Here is a 15,875-nt window from a genome sequence, read left to right on the forward strand (position 1 = left end):
GCTGGCCATGGATCTCTGCTTTGGGAGGCATCCACAGCTCGGAGGAATGAATCTGCCTCTATGGGTTCTCCTTCATGACTTAGAGCCTCAACTGTTCCCCTTAAGTCCATCTTTAACCCTGGTCCTCCTCCTGCTCAAATACCTCCCATGGCTCTCACCTCCCCCAAAGATAAAATCCATAATTGCTCTCTGGGAGAACCTTCCATCAGCGTGGGGCCCTGTGGTCAGCTGGAGAGACAGTCAGGGTCTAGGGCTCAGAGACACTAGGGTCCCTTCCAACCAGGTACTCCCAGCCCCCTGGATCTCAGCAGGCCTCAGGCGCCGCCTGATGGCTCCTGGGGAGGCTGTGGCAGAGGAAACAGCACTTTTATTCTTGGGAATCTACAAAGGCAGGTGTGTCGGGTCAGCGCGGACACAGGCCAGGCAGTGGAGGGTCATTGAGGGCCCGAGTTCAGCGGCTCCACCCGCAGCCAGAGTCCGCCCTCCGCGCGCGCGCGCAGGATCAGCTTCAGCTTCCTGCGGCTCCATTGTGAGCGCCAGGACCACCTTCATCTCCACCATGGCGAATGTCTGCCCAATGCAGTTCCTGTGGGCGAGAGGGAGTGAAGACTCAGACTTCGCCTGGGACCTAGCCCAGGACCGCCATCCACGCGCAGGGATGGAGAGCGGGGCATACCCTTGGCTCCAGCCTGGAACCCAGGAGGACGGGGCACTGAGTACATTGGGGTCCCTCCCTTGGGCCCACCCAACCACGTTCCCCAGACCCTTACCCAAACCTCCGGGGGAGGAAAGGGAAGGAGAGCCAAAACTCTGACCATCTTTAATTTTCCTCCTTCCCTGCCCTCACTATAAGGCCTGGGGTCTGAGTCCTGTTATAGACGGCTTTAGCCCCATAAAACTTAACTGGAGTTTGACCTTCACTGGGAATTCAAAAAGTAACATCCTTCCGAAAAAGGGAGGACAGAGACGGCCTCAAGGCCAGAGTGTCCTGCATGCTCTGTAAATAAACTGATAGGGAGAAACTGAAGCTCCCTTTACCCCATAAAACTGTAACTGTTAAGAATATATGTACTGCACCTGGTTAACCGCTGACATCCATCTCTGTCACAAGCTTGCTAGCTAGTATTTGTTTAACCCTGATCATAAAAGGGCTGAAAGTCTGCTGCTGGGGGCTACAGTTCTCCTCTGCGTAGGTTGGCTGCAGTCCCTGCGCAGGTATTAAAGCTCCTAATATTCAAAATTACTTTGTGTCTGAGTGAGGTTGATTCTCCTGGGTTACAACATTTGGAGGCCCCAGCGAGATCACTGCGAGGTCCCCCTCCCTTTGGGGTAGACCTCCTCGGACTAGGCGAAGGAAGCCTCCATATCCTTCGCCTCAAATTGGCTTTTGATTTGACTACGAGCTTTTCGGATCCGTCCCGGGATGTCTGGAGGTAAGGGAAACACCATCCCTTTCCATCTGTTTTCGGTTGTTCGTTTCCTCGAGGGCTGCATCGGGTGATTGTCAGGCAGGATGCTGCAGAACTGCCTCACCCTGGTGGGGACAGGACACTGTTTTCTGACTTTTGGCTTCTGTTTCAGATCCGCTTGCGGATTCGGTTGGTGAATGAATGTGAACGTTCACTGTCTGTTATTGTTTGTCCTTGTGTTGTTGTTGTTGTGTGCCGGCTACTTTTCTTTCCTACAGAATGGGGCAAGCCGACTCGAAGGACGCTCCAATGAATGCTGAGTAACTTCTCTGATTTCTTTAAGTGTTCTTGTGATTATGTGAACACAGTAGACCCAGGCTTCCTCAAGACCCTGTGTGAATTAGAATGGCCATCGTTTGGCATAGACTGGCCACCTGAGGGGTCACTTGAGCTCTCCCTATTGTTTGCTGTCAGAGCTATGACATATAAGGTCCCACACTCTGACCAACAAATATATATAGATGTGTGGATAGATATAGCCCATGACAAACTGCACTATCTAAGAAAGTGCCTAGCACCCTCAAATATAGAGGGGAAAGAAATGAAAGCCAAAATCGGGGGCGCACTATTATGCTAGCCGCCCCAAGACCAAAAGAGGAATTGCCTCCCGAGCAGCCCTCAAAGGGCTCGGAAAAACCCCCAAGAGTCCACCGCCAGAGCCACGCCCTAAGGACAGGCTCTATCCGGTGTTGCCAGAGGATCCTGAGGACCCAATCGAGGGGCTACTGGACCCTCCCCCTTATCCACAGGGACCTCCTGAAGCCCCTTGATCGGCTCCTCCCTCGAATTTAGATAGTCTCCCGCATACCCGCGGAGGAACCCCTTACAGTGAAAGGGAAGAAATCCCAGACTCCTGGGTTCCAATGTTGCCTCTCTGTGAGGTGCCCCCGCAGCCAGGGGCACCTCCAGGACAGCGTTATACCTATGTCCCTTTTTCAACAATTGGAAACACCAAAACCCCTCCTTTTCGGAGAAGCCCCAAGAGTTAATCTCCTTGATGGAGACTATTTTCCATACCCATCAACCAACACGGGACAATTGTCAACAGATTTTGCAGGCGTTATTTATGTCACAAGAGAGAGAGAGATTATGTAGGGAAGTGGTGAAAGGCCTTTTAGGGGAAGGGAAAGGGGACACCCGAGCGCACCGCCAAGAAAGAGGAACAACTCCCCACACTTCCCCCTAACTGGGATCCCAACTCCAACGCAGGGCAGGAAGCCTTACGCCATTATCGCCAGTCTCCTGCTTAGGGGTCTAAGGGCAGCAGCTAAGAAGCCCATAAACTTTAATAAGATACATGAGGTTTTACAGGGCAGGGATGAATCTCCGGCAGCCTTCCTAGAAAGACTTTTAGAAGCCTACCTGAACTATTCTCCCTTAGACCCAGAAGCCAATGAAAATAAACGTATTGTTAACATAGCTTTGTCTCCCAGTCGGCCCCAGACATCAGAAAGAAATTACAAAAGATAGAAGAATTTGAAGGAAAGAATCTTAGTGAGTTGTCAAAAATTGCTCTAAAGTCTTCCAGAACAGGGATGATCCCATAATGGGCCAGACAAAGCAGCTAACTAAAATTCTACTAGCCACCCAGGGTGGAAAAATAACTCCACAAGGTCGCTATACGAACGGACCCCAAGGAAACCAAAAAGAAAAGAAAGGAAGGCCTCCTCTTAACAAGGACCAATGTGCCTATTGTAGGGAAAAGGGACATTGGAAGAATGAGTGCCCCAAGGGGATCATGAAGAAGGAGAGAGAACAGGCTAGTAACTCCCCTGGCATCCTCTTCGAGGACCAAGAATGAAGAGGCCGAGGCTCCTACAAACTTGGCCATCAGGAGCCTACGGTAACTTTGACAATTGGGGGCCAACCGATCGATTTTCTAGTCAACACAGGGGCCACTTACTTGGTACTTAAAAAGCCCCATGGACCCCTTTTTTCTGAACGAACCTCCATTGTAGGAGCTCTCGGGAAGCCCAAATCCTATCCCTGGACACAGGCACAAATCACTGACCTAGGTAAGGGGACTATAACACACTCCTTCCTAGTCATGCCAGACTGTCCCTACCCTCTCCTTGGAAGGAACCTGCTTCAGAAGCTACAGGCTACTATATCCTTTGCAAATGGAGAATCCACCCTAACTATAGGGGAGACACCACAGACAATTGTGGTGTCAGTTCCCATATCAGAGGAATACATACTATATGAAGGGGACCCTGAGAGAAACAAATAACCAGAACCTATTAAGGAAATTGCAGGATGAAATTGCAGGTATATGGGCCGAGACTGACCACCCAGGCTTAGCTGCACACCAACCACAAATAATTGTTCAACTCTTGAGTGCAGCTACCCCCATATGGATCCGGCAATATCCGATTCCCCAAAAGGCTAAGGTTGGGATTGCTAAGCATATCAGAAGACTATTAATAGAGGCAGGTATTCTCCAGTCCTGCCAGTCAGCCTGGAACACGCCCTTGTTACCTGTGAACAAGCCAGGGACAGGAGATTACCACCCTGTCCAGGACTTACGTGAGGTAAATGTTCAGATAGAAACCATACATCCTACTGTGCCTAATCCTTATACCCTTTTGAGCCTCATATCACCCTCCAGGACCTTCTACATGGTCCTGGACCTGAAAGATGCCTTCTTCTCCCTGCCTTTATCACCTTTGAGCCAACCCATCTTCGCCTTTGAATGGACGGATCCTGAGGGGGGATTTTTCTGGACAGTTGACATGGACCCACCTGCCACAAGGATTTAAGAACTCCCCAACGCTGTTTGATGAAGCTCTCAGCAGAGACCTCCTCAGCTTCCGAAAAAGCCATCCACAGGTAACCCTTCTATATATGTAGATGACCTTCTTCTCGCAGCCTCTTCCTTGCAGGAATGCCTAGAAGCAACACGAGCCATCCTAGAGGAGCTGCAGAAACTGGGTTACCAAGTGTCAGCCAAAAAGGCTCAACTATGCACACAGGAGACAACCTACCTAGGATACTAACTAAAGGAAGGTACGAGGTCCCTCTTGAACAGCAGGATTGAAGCCATCCTCCGGATCCCGACTCCAGTCACCAAGAGACAGGTGCAGGAATTCCTAGGGCCTATTGGATATTGCCAACTATGTATTTTAGGCTTTGTGGAAATAGCAAAACCACTATATTCCAGCACTGGGGGAAGGGGCACTGAACTTATCTGGACTGAGACAGATCAAAAGGCATTTGAGGAATTCAAAAGGGCCCTAACCTCCGCTCCAGCCCTAGCTTTACCAGACATTACCCAGCCTTTCCAGCTCTTTGTAGCTGAAACAAGGGGAATTGCAAAAGGAGTCCTAACCCAAACCCTAGGGCCATGGAAAAGGCCAGTGGCCTATTTCTCTAAGAGACTTGATCCTGTCGCTTCTGCCTGGCCAAACTCTATGAGAGCCATTGCAGCCACAGCGCTCTTAGTCAAAGAAGCTCAGAAGTTAACTTTAGGACAGGACCTGCAGACTATGGGGGCCACACACAGAAGCCCTCTGAAGGGGCCCGCCGGACCGGTGGATCTCAAACACGAGGATCACTCAGTATCAGGTTCTACTCCTAAACCCACCACACATAACTTTCTCCAAGACCTCAGTCCTGAACCCAGCCACCCTCATGCCAGATGATGACCCCGAGGAGCCACTGCACGACTGTTCTGAGAGCCCAGACACCCTTACGGGGTCCAGACGGGACCTCACTGACATCCCGCTCCTTGAGGCTGAATTTGAACTATTCACAGACGGCAGCAGCTATCTGAAAGAAGGGGCCAGACCAGTGGGGGCAGCAATCACCACTCGGACAGACATTATTTGGGCACAGGCCCTACCATGAGGAACTTCTGCCCAACGGGCTGAACTGATTGCCCTGACACAAGCTTTAAGATGGGCAAGAGGAAAGACAGCAAACATCTATACTGACAACCGCTACGCTTTTGCAACGGCTCATATTCATGGTTCCCTCTACCAAAAGAGGGGTCTCCTTACCTCCTCTGGCAAGGAAATCAAAAATAAGGAAGAAATCCTAGCCCTATTAGAAGCCATCTGGCTCCCAAAGAGGGTAGCAATCATGCATTGCAAAGGACACCAGAAAGGGAACGACCCCATCACAAAGGGAAACTCCCTAGCTGACCAAGCAGCAAGAGACATAGCCACAAGACCAGTAGGGCCCCTGGACATACTTCCTCTGCCACCACAAAGGGAACTACCAAAACAACCCAACTATACTCCAGAAGAGGTTGAATTAGAGAATAGGCTAATTGTACAAAAGGGCCCCACGGCTGGCTACAACTACAAGACCAACGCCTGCTGCTACCGAAGGCACTTGGATTAGACCTACTGCGCTCCCTGCACGGGAGCACCCATCTTGGAACTTCAAAATTAATGACCCTCCTAAATAGACATTTCTACATTCCAGACTTAAAACTGATGGCTCATTCGGCTGTTGCTAGATGCTTGGCCTGCGCCAAAGTAAACGCAGGCCCACCCGAACCCCCAGCCTCGGGAACCCGTGAACACGGACGAGAACCTGGAGAACATTGGGAATTAGACTTCACTGACATGGCACCACGAAAATTTAACTACAAATATTTACTTGTTTTTATTGATACTTATTCGGGATGAACTGAAGCATTCCCCATAAAAGAGGAATCTGCTCATATCGTCATCAGACATCTACTCTCTGGGATCATCTCTCAATTTGGCCTTTTCTTAGCATTGGGGTCCGACAATGGTCTGGCATAAATTGCCAAAATATCTCAATTACTAGCAAAAACCTTAGGAATAGATTGGAAATTACATTGTATTTACAGGCCTCAGAGCTCAGGACAAGTAGAAAGGATCAACAGGACTCTAAATGAAACTTTAACTAAGCTACACTTAGAGACAGGCGAGAATTGGGTGACTCTCTTGCTCTTTGCACTATTGTGTACCCACTGCTCACCTTATCTAAAGAAACTCACCCCATTTGAAATTATATTCAGGCGACCCCCGCCCATTTTACCTAAGCTTAGTTCTGAACAGCTTGCTGAATTTCATAACCCAGATCTCTTAAAGTCCTTACAGTCTATTCAACTCCTTCGAGACGAGACGAGACAGCTCCTTCAACGACCTGAAGGACAATCTCTGCCATCCCCGACTCAGAAGTACAACCCAGGGGACTGGGTTTAGCTAAAGAGGCACCACCCTGAGAACCTTGAAGCCTGGTGGGACGGACCATACTTAGTCATTCTATCTATTCCAACTGCTGTAAAGGTTTCAGGGAAAAGGTATTGGATTCACCATACTCAGGTTAAACAAGTTACCCCTGACCAAGGTTCTGAAAAATGGATGACAGTATGGCAGGAGGACCCCCTAAAATTAAAATTAATCAGGCCTTCTGTTTCCTCCTCTTCCACTACCCTTTCCTAACAAGCTCCCAGGGTAACCCATTCAGTAAGTCCAAATGGGTAATCATGAGAACTATAGATGAAACTGTCATCTCCTCCAATGAGACATACAAGGAGCATCCTACCCTCTCCTTTGACCTAGCTTGCCTGTTTGGAAATGACATCTGAATAAGCCTAGAAATAAAGAATAGAGTAGGACTATTCCTATCTGGCCTAGGCACGGCCGGAACAATGTGTAGCCCCCTCTACATTGCGCAACTCCCCTGGAAAACGCCACATTATGCTTGTCCCGAATCCCCTCCCCCTAAGTCTGTCCTATGAAACAGCGGCCGACTATTACTGCAGATCCTGGGTATGTGAAACTTTAGCTTTAGGCTGGAGTCCGGGGAGAAGAAAAAACCCTCTAATACGCCTCCACAGGCATACCACTCCCAGATCTGGAAGATGTAACAATCCTGAAAAATGTAACCCGACCACCATAACTATTCTAAGTCGCTTCGACTCTAGCTGGATTGCAGGAACAACTTGGGGACGAAGGCTTTATTTATCAGGTGAAGACCTTGGGACTTTGTTCACCATTCAGAAAATTTATCAGCGGCTGACGATCTCTGCCAAACCTATAGGCCCAAATCCAGTTCTCAACTTCAACCTTCAAAAACCCACAACCCCCACCCCAAATCAAGATACCTCTAACTCTCTTACTATATGACCCAGCCTTCCCAAACAGGCTCCAAGACCTCCACCCAGACCCGAGGCTCCCGACAGCTCTATATTTAGGACTCTAGACTCAGTTTTCTCCCTAGTGAACAAAACATCTCCAAATACCACAGCTGACTGTGGCTTTGTCTCTGTTCCACTCCCCCATATTATGTGGGGATCGCTGCTAACATTGCTTTTGGAGACTCTTCAGATCAACGCAGGAATCTCTCTCTCTGGGCAAAGACCAACCTGAACCTAACCCAGGCCATCTGTGGACCCCATCTTCGACTCACCCTCGGAGACCTTCAGGGCCCTGGAACCTGCATTACCGTGAGTCCGGACCTTGTCGATCCTCACCCTACCAAAACAACTGTCCTACTCCGATTGTCCTCAACTGAGACAATGACGACAACCCTCCCTGGGTCATAATAACACCTGAAGGGACTTGCTTTGCATGCACCTCTGGACTTACACGCTGCTTAACAACCTCATTAAACCTTCCAGAAATTTGCATCTTAACCTATATCATCCCACAGGTCTACTTATATGCAGGACCTTCAGGGACTGAACATTTCCTGGCCCCTGAGGAACATTCTTGATTACATAAGATGAGCCCCCGTTTTTTTCCCCTCTTAGCAGGGTTTGCTATTGCTGGTTCTGCTGCAACTAGTGCGCAGCACTCATCACCAGGCAGACGGATATTAAGTGGCTCTCTGCCCCATTCACTAAGGACATCCAGCTTCTCCAAGACCAGGTAGAAGAACTAGAAAAGGCCTTAGATTCCCTTGCTGAGGTAGCACTTCAGAACCGAAGGGGACTAAATCTTCTCTTCCTCCAGCAAGGTGGCTTATGTGCAGCACTAGGAAAAGCTTGCTGTTTTTATGCCAATAGATCAGGAGTCATCACAGAGAGTATTCAGGTTCTTAGAAAGCGCTTCGCAAAACGGGCAAAAAATGAAGAGGCCCTATTAACTGGTTCAAAGGCCTCTAATAATTGGTCCTCTGGCTCACTACTCTTCTCTCTGCTCTAGCAGGCCCCTTCATACTCCTATTTCTAGGACTGACATGTGGACTTATAATTATAAACAAATTAATAGCTTTCATAAGAGAGCGGGTCCAATCTGTCAAATTATTAGTCCTAGCCTCTCATTACCAAAGGTTACCAGTAGATGAACAACAGAAATCAAAGATTTGATCTGTACATAAGACCAGTGGGGGATTTTATAGATGGCATTAGCCCCATTAAAATTAACTGGAGATTGACCTTCACTGGGAATTCAAAAAGTAACATCCTTCAGAAAAAGGAAGGACAAAGATGACCTCCAGGCCAGAGTGTCCTGCATGCTCTGCAAATAAAATGATAGGAAGAAACTGCAGCTTGCTTAAAACCCCATAAAACTGTAACTGTTAAGAATATATGTACTGCACCTTGCTAACCGCTGACATCCATCTCTGTCACAAGCTTGCTAGCTAGTATTTGTTTAACCCTGATCATAAAAGGGCTGAAAGTCTGCTGCTGGGGGCTACAGTTCTCCTCTGCGTAGGTTGGCTGCAGTCCCTGTGCAGGTAATAAAGCTCCTAATATTCCAAATTTCTTTGTGTCTGAGTGAGGTTGACTCTCCTGGGTTACAACAAGTCCTAGATCCCTGCCCTCTTCACCCTGTTCCTGCCTCAGATACATGCTGCCCTTACCTAGGCCCTGCAGAGAGGGAATAAAAGCCAGAGGTGACTTCTTCTTGACGTTTTCTGGGTTGAAGCAGAATGGGTCATAGACCTGGGGGTGAGGCCAAGACAGGGCTGCTAAGGATGGGGGTGTCTCCCAGGACAGCCCACCTTGGAGTGGTAGATATGTGTCAAATGATGGGCAATGAGATCTGATTTACTAGGTCAGAACCCTGTTCCCACTCCTAGATCCCCCAAGGGGTAGACAAGGATGAGGGAAGGGGGAGGCAGTACCTCAGGGTCTGGCCACACCAATGGGTTGTGATGGATCCCAAAAATACTGATAATGTAGGTAACACCTGTGAGAGAAGAGGGGCCAGTCAGGAAGGGGTCCTTGCTGCCTGATGGCCCCTCTTTCTGCCCTGGATGACTCCTCCCCCATCATTGCCAGAACCTTTGGGATGACCTGGCCATCAGGGAGCATAACGTCCCGGGTACAGCAGCGGGAGATGATCGTGACTGGGGGGTGCAAGCCCAGACTCTCCTTGATGCACATGGTCAGGAAGGGCAACTGGGCCAGGTCGTCCCTAAGGAACCCCCACAACAGTTATCCAGGGAGCAAATCCAAAGACCACCCCTCCAATTCCATGAGATCTTTTCTCTATATAACAAAATAAATTCCAGATGGATCAAATATCTCCAAACTCATTAAGTTGTGTTCATTAAACTTTTTGTATGTCAATAATACCTCAATAAAGTGGTTTAAAAGAAAAAGAAATCAACATCACAGAAGTACTAGAGAAAATTTAGTTGGGTATTTTTAGAAGATTTTCTGAGCAAAACACAACACAAGAACAACCATAAAATGGTTCACAAATTTGCATAAAAAAGAAAATATTCCTTATAGCAAAAGAGCAAAATCAAAAGGTAAAGGAGTAAGAAAGAAAAAAAATAGATCTAATATTTTACTTTACTTTTGTTTATCACGGTACTAGATTTGTAGCTAATGCAATTAGACAAGAGGGGGAAGGAGAGTATAGGTAAAGTAATTTGAAATTTAGGGGTAAATGTGCCATTAGATAGTGATTTCATACTTAGAAAACACAAGAGAATCCACTGGAAAACTTGTATAAATATTGAAGACCCAGTAAGGAGGCTAAATTCTTTTTCTTTTCTTTCTTTCTTTTTTTGACAATGGTTTAGTTTTTATTTTATATTCATAAGCTTAACTCTGCAATCCAACTAGACTTGGAAAGAGTAAAGAAAATATGGAACTCAATGAACTGCGGCAAAAGCATGAATATTATAGAACATTCCAAGCAGATGGGGCTGAAGGGGTGGCTCTTTTGAGCTACAGAAGGAATGGTCTGGTAGTTCAGGTAAAACACAAGTCAAATTTATGAGAGTTGTCCACAGTCAGCAATGGTGACCTTTTTGCTGGTCTTGCCATTCCTGGACCCAAAGCGCTCCATGGTTGTCACAACATCATGCCGTCTTTCACCTGGCTGAAGACCCCGTGCTTGCCATCCCACCACTCTGTCTTGGAGTGCAGATGAAACTGGGAACCATTTGTGTTGGGTCCAGCATTTGCCATGGACAAGATGCCAGGACCCATGTGCTTCAGGATGAAATTCTCATCATCAAATTTCTCTCCATAGATGGACTTGCCGCCAGTGCCATTATGGCGTGTGAAGTCCCAACCTAGCACATAAATTCTGGAATAATTCTGTGAAAGGAGGAACCTTTATAACTAAATCGTTTCTCCCCAATGCTCAGAACACAAAAGTTTTCTGCCATCTTTGGAACTTTGTCCGCAAACAGCTTGAAGGTGACGCGGCGCAAGGGATGGCCATCGACGGCGATGTCAAAGTACATGATGGTGCTCGCTATTGCTAGGCTTGAGCGGTTCCAGTACGACGGTGTCTGAACGCTTAAATTCTTTTTCTTCAATCCCTTTCTTTTTATGTGGTGATTTAAATTTTTTTTTAATCCTCATCTAAGGATATTCTTCCATTTATCTTTAGAAAGAGTGGGAGGGGGAGAGAGAGAGAAACATTGACGTGAGAGGGACGCATCGACTGGTTGCCTCCCGCATGACCCTGACCAGGGCTAGGGTTGAACTGCAACCGAAGTACATGCCCTTGACCTGAATCAAACCTGTGACTCTTTGGTCCGAGGGCCAATGTTCTAACTTCTGAGCCAAACCAGTCAGAGCATGATTTAAATTTTTAATAGCTGATTCAAAATTGGAAAACTGCAAAACATCACCCCTGAAAAGACACACAGGAAATCATTAATGGAAGTTAGTCCTAGGGTGAGGATTCAGAAGGAAGTTTATTTTTATTATAAACTCTTTTGTACTCTTTAACTAAGTACATAATTATGTTTGAAGTCTTGGTTGAAAAAGCATAAACATTTTTCTTCCCCTCACAGGACTGCTGAGCTGAGCAAAGGCTTGGAGTAGAGAACATTACCTCCAAAATGCCTGTCCAGCCTAATGCCTCCTCACCAACCCCCAGCACCTGGCCTGGCTAAGGCCTCAGAATCTCTTCCCTCTGCTCCCATTCCACAGCTTGTCCCCTCCAGTATGTCCCCACACCAGCCCTAGAAAGATCTCTCTAGCACCCAGATCTGACCTGTTCTCCTCTCTCTCTCTCCCCTTGCCTCCCTCCCTCTCTTTCTTCCTCTTTCCCTCTCCTTTCTCTTGCCTTCCTTCCTGCTCCATTCTCCATCTCCCTCTGCCCTTCTCCTCCCACACCTTCACTTTGCCCAGGCTGTCTCTTTTTACCTATTTGTACCCCAAATCCATGCAAATATCTACTGATCAGCATTCAGGGTCTCAGCTGACACACTCTTTTCACCCTCAGCCTTGCCCATCTTACTGTCAACCTCAGCCCTGCCCATGAAGACAGGGAGTATCCTGAGCTGGGACTACCCCCCACCAGGCTGGGAACTCTGGAAGGCTAAGGCTTGCTCTGGGTTGTTCCTGGGTGTCCAGGACACAGAATGGAGCTGGGAAGAATTAGAGATGGCACAAAATTGGAGATGGGAGGGCAGTGTGGCAAAGTTTGTTGAATAGGGACTGGATGGATGAAGATTCAGGTGTTCCAGGACAAGAGCAGAGTGACTTTATTCCTTGGGTGTCCCCTGGGAATCCTGGACTGAACAATATGCAAGGAATTAGGAGGCAGGAGATGAGAAAATATTCAGGTAATGAAGATATTTTTTAAAATATGATTGCAGAGAGAAAAGGAAGGGATTGAGGGGGAAGTTCAGATACTGAGTATGTGCTGAGTGGCATCATCTGCCCTTACACATTGTCACTAATTCTCTCAGCAGCCCAGATCTTTCAGTCCCAAAATCCTGTAACCTTTTTTTTTCTGATATCCAGGCTGGATACTTGAAAGCAAGACTCCCCAAATCACATCAGCTCTGGGGGCCACTAGGATACTAGATCCTGCCTCTGGGCTCTGCTTCCATTCCCACTAAATGGGATGACAAAATGACAGAATCAACAAAAAGATCTTCCCTCTTCCCCACATCGGGAGCAGAGCCAACGAGACGGGCTCAGGAAGAGACCTCACTCACCATTCAATCTCTACAGGTTCCTGGTCCCTCAGGAGCTGTTGCACCTCCTGCCGGCAGCGTTCCTGGTATTCTGGGTGCTTTGCGAGGTTGTACAGGACCCAGGAGAGGCCGCTGGCTGTGGTGTCATGGCCTGAGAGGCAGTCAGACAGGCTTGGGTCTCTGGCTGCTTCAGCACCAGAGGGTGGGCAGCACTCTTATGTTAAGGTCCTTTGGGAGGGTGGGGAAGATTGGGTGGGATGGAGTGGTCCAGAGCCACCCACTAAGTCCATGGGATAGGTAGACCCCTCCCTCCTCTGTAGTCCCACACTGAGACTCTCACCCTCCAACATGAAGGTGTCAGCTTCAGCTCGAATGTCCTCATCTGGTAATTTCTTCCCATCTTCATCCTGAAGAGAAAGCAAAAGTCCCCAAATCACACCAGCTCTGAGGGCCCCTGCAACAATTTCCAAAGCTCCATCATCCATGCAGGAATCTAAGCCCGCATTGTACTCCTAGGCCTCCTTTTCTCTTCAGCACCAGAGGCCTCGGTCCACAGGCCTCATGGCTTCCTGGTAACAAGGGATTTCTGATGTTAAAAGTTACTGAAAACCTGGATTACAGATTATTGAATTGCCTTGGGAGTTAGAAATTGAGCATTGCTCCAGAACCAGTGAGTCACAGTCTAGGATGGTAAATCCAGAGATTCTATCTTCCCTGGAGATCTCTCTCTCCCCTCCCCCCTCCCCCCCCCATAACAAAGAAAGGGCAGATGTGTCAGCTGTCCTATATAAGTTCCAAGATTCAAAATGTGCAGGTATCTCTCCTGTGATGCAAGCGTGACTGCACATACAGGTAAAAGCATCATGTAGCCCTCAGAAGGATTTGGGAATGGAGAACCAGAGCTGAAGTTCTACTCTGGCTACTATTACTGCTATGAGTAATAAATGGGCTACTCTAATCCATGGTTCTGGTATATATACAGCCATATCCATGGTAGACTAACTTATTAACTTGGAAGTAGAATAAAATCTTGGGCCCTTCACAGTTTCAGACTATACGGTCATCTCTAAAACGTATCCCTGACTCATCCCTTTCATCTTCAAGCACCCTCCATGGCTCCCCAGTGCCCTCTGCGTCAAATCCAAGTTCTTCAATCTGACATTTGAATCATTTGGATGTCTTCAATTCAGATGCCAAAGAAGCCCACCTTGGTCAGCAGGAGCACATCAATGAAGTCCAAAGTCTTGGTCTTAGCCTTGGCTTTGAGGAAGTCCGCAGCACCTGATCAGGAAGAGTGCAGCGCCGCTCCTGGATGACAGCATCTGTGAAGTTGTGCACCAGGTGGCAGGCCCTATGGAAGTGCTGTCCATCAGAGGTGAGTTAGTACAGGAAGTCCAAGTACCAGAAGAGCTGAAAGTGCCGTTTTGTCACGAGGGCACTGAGCTCCAAGATGGCAGCAATATATTCACTGGGACTCCTGCATGATGAGGGCAGGTAGAGAAGCAACAACTTAGCTCACTTGAACCCTGAGGTGGACCTCCCACCAGAAGCCAAGAGCTGCCTCCCATTAGGGAACTAAGTAGCCAGGAACAGATGGCCCTACAAATACATGGTAGGATGATCCAGGGCACATGCCTCTCCAGACTTCCTTCTCTCTCTAAGCTGCCTCCAAACCCCAGGCACCCAGAGCACAGCTTAGACATCATGCTTCTCTTCTCTCCTCCTACCAAGTATCTGCTCCTCTCCTTCCCAAAACTTTCTTCACAACTCAGACTTCATCCTCTCCTAATTGGTTAATGGGCCCAGCCCCCTCCCTAGTCTCCTTGCATCCAATGTCAACACCATCCAGTGTCTATACAACAGTTGGTCCTCTCTAGAGTCAAATGTCCAAGCTCAGTTTTGATCACAACCCTCATCTGCTCTGGTCGGTCCCCCCTCCACCTACTCCCTTGGGTCTATGGCACATGTTCCTAGGCTCTGAACAGACTCACTCCTGGCCAATTGCTGTCAAAACTGAAGACACATTTCTGCAGACTATCCAGGGTCATGAGGCTGATGTGTTCAAACATGTTCAGATAGCCCTGGCTGGTTTGGCTCAGCAGTTAGAGCATCGGCCTGCAGTCTGGAGAGACCCAGGTTCGGTTCCCTCTAAGGGCAAGTCCCTCGGTTGCAGTTTGTCCCCGGCCCTGGTTGGGTCGTGTGGGTGGCAACCACTCGATGTGTCCCTTTCACGTCGATCTTTCTTTCTCTTTCTCTCCCTCTCACTCTATCTGAACAAAATATCGAAAAATGTCCTTGGGTGAGGATAAAAAAACAAATAAAGAAACATGTTCAGATGGGTGCTGTCCTCTGAGGCCAGGCGCTGCCACTTGACCTGGACAGAGAAGGAGACAGAGCTGGGGCTTCACTGAGCCCTTTTCCAACCCCAACCACATGGACAGAGTCCCTCAGACCCTGCGTCTTGGTCCTCTGCCCCAGACACTCATCCCCAGGGAGGACCAGGCTTGAGGGGGAGTATAAGCTATTCATCTTAGGACATGAAGACCCCACGGCTGGGAGTCAGGAGACCTGGGTCCAAGATTCAGCTCTGCATCTTATACTTGGTGTGCCTTAATCAACTCATTGTCCTCCTCTGGGCTCCACCTATCAACTCTTTTTTTTTTTTTAAATCCTCACCCAAGGATATTTTTCCATTTTTGTCCAGAAAGAGTGGGAGGGAGAGAGAGAGCGAGAATCTTCAATGTTAGAGGGACACATCGAGTGGTTGCCTCCTGCACAACCCCTGTCAGGGGCAGGGATGAATTGTAGCCAAAGTACATGCCCTTGACCAGAATCGAACTCATGACTCATTGGTCTGTGGGCTGACACTCTAGCCTCTGAGCCAAACCTGCCAGGGCCACCTGTCAAATCTTGAGTAACAGTTAAGGTGACCTGCTTTGGTGTCAGTTAAATCAGGTTGGAATCCCATTTATTAGTTTCCTTGCTAGATGTGTGAAAGTGGGCAAGCTTCCTAACAGATATGAGACTCAATTTCATCATCTGTCAAGGGGAAAAAATAATCTACCTCTCAGAGGAATAAAA

At 48.1% G+C, this 15,875-nt stretch overlaps 1 protein-coding gene across 1 annotated transcript; it reads right to left on the reverse strand.

The window, feature by feature from the left end:
• Positions 1–434: 434 nt before the first annotated feature.
• LOC118643661 (cytochrome P450 4F3) lies at positions 435–14,863 on the reverse strand. The gene is given in 11 exon segments (XM_036281972.1): positions 435–525; positions 527–586; positions 9,258–9,273; positions 9,276–9,339; positions 9,522–9,575; positions 9,670–9,814; positions 12,816–12,945; positions 13,135–13,201; positions 14,002–14,081; positions 14,084–14,268; positions 14,793–14,863. Coding segments are annotated over 11 exon segments (963 nt in total).
• Positions 14,864–15,875: the final 1,012 nt, after the last annotated feature.

Source organism: Molossus molossus, unplaced genomic scaffold (genome assembly GCF_014108415.1).
Source record: "Molossus molossus isolate mMolMol1 unplaced genomic scaffold, mMolMol1.p scaffold_m16_p_4, whole genome shotgun sequence".
NCBI classification, from domain to species: Eukaryota; Metazoa; Chordata; class Mammalia; order Chiroptera; family Molossidae; genus Molossus; species Molossus molossus.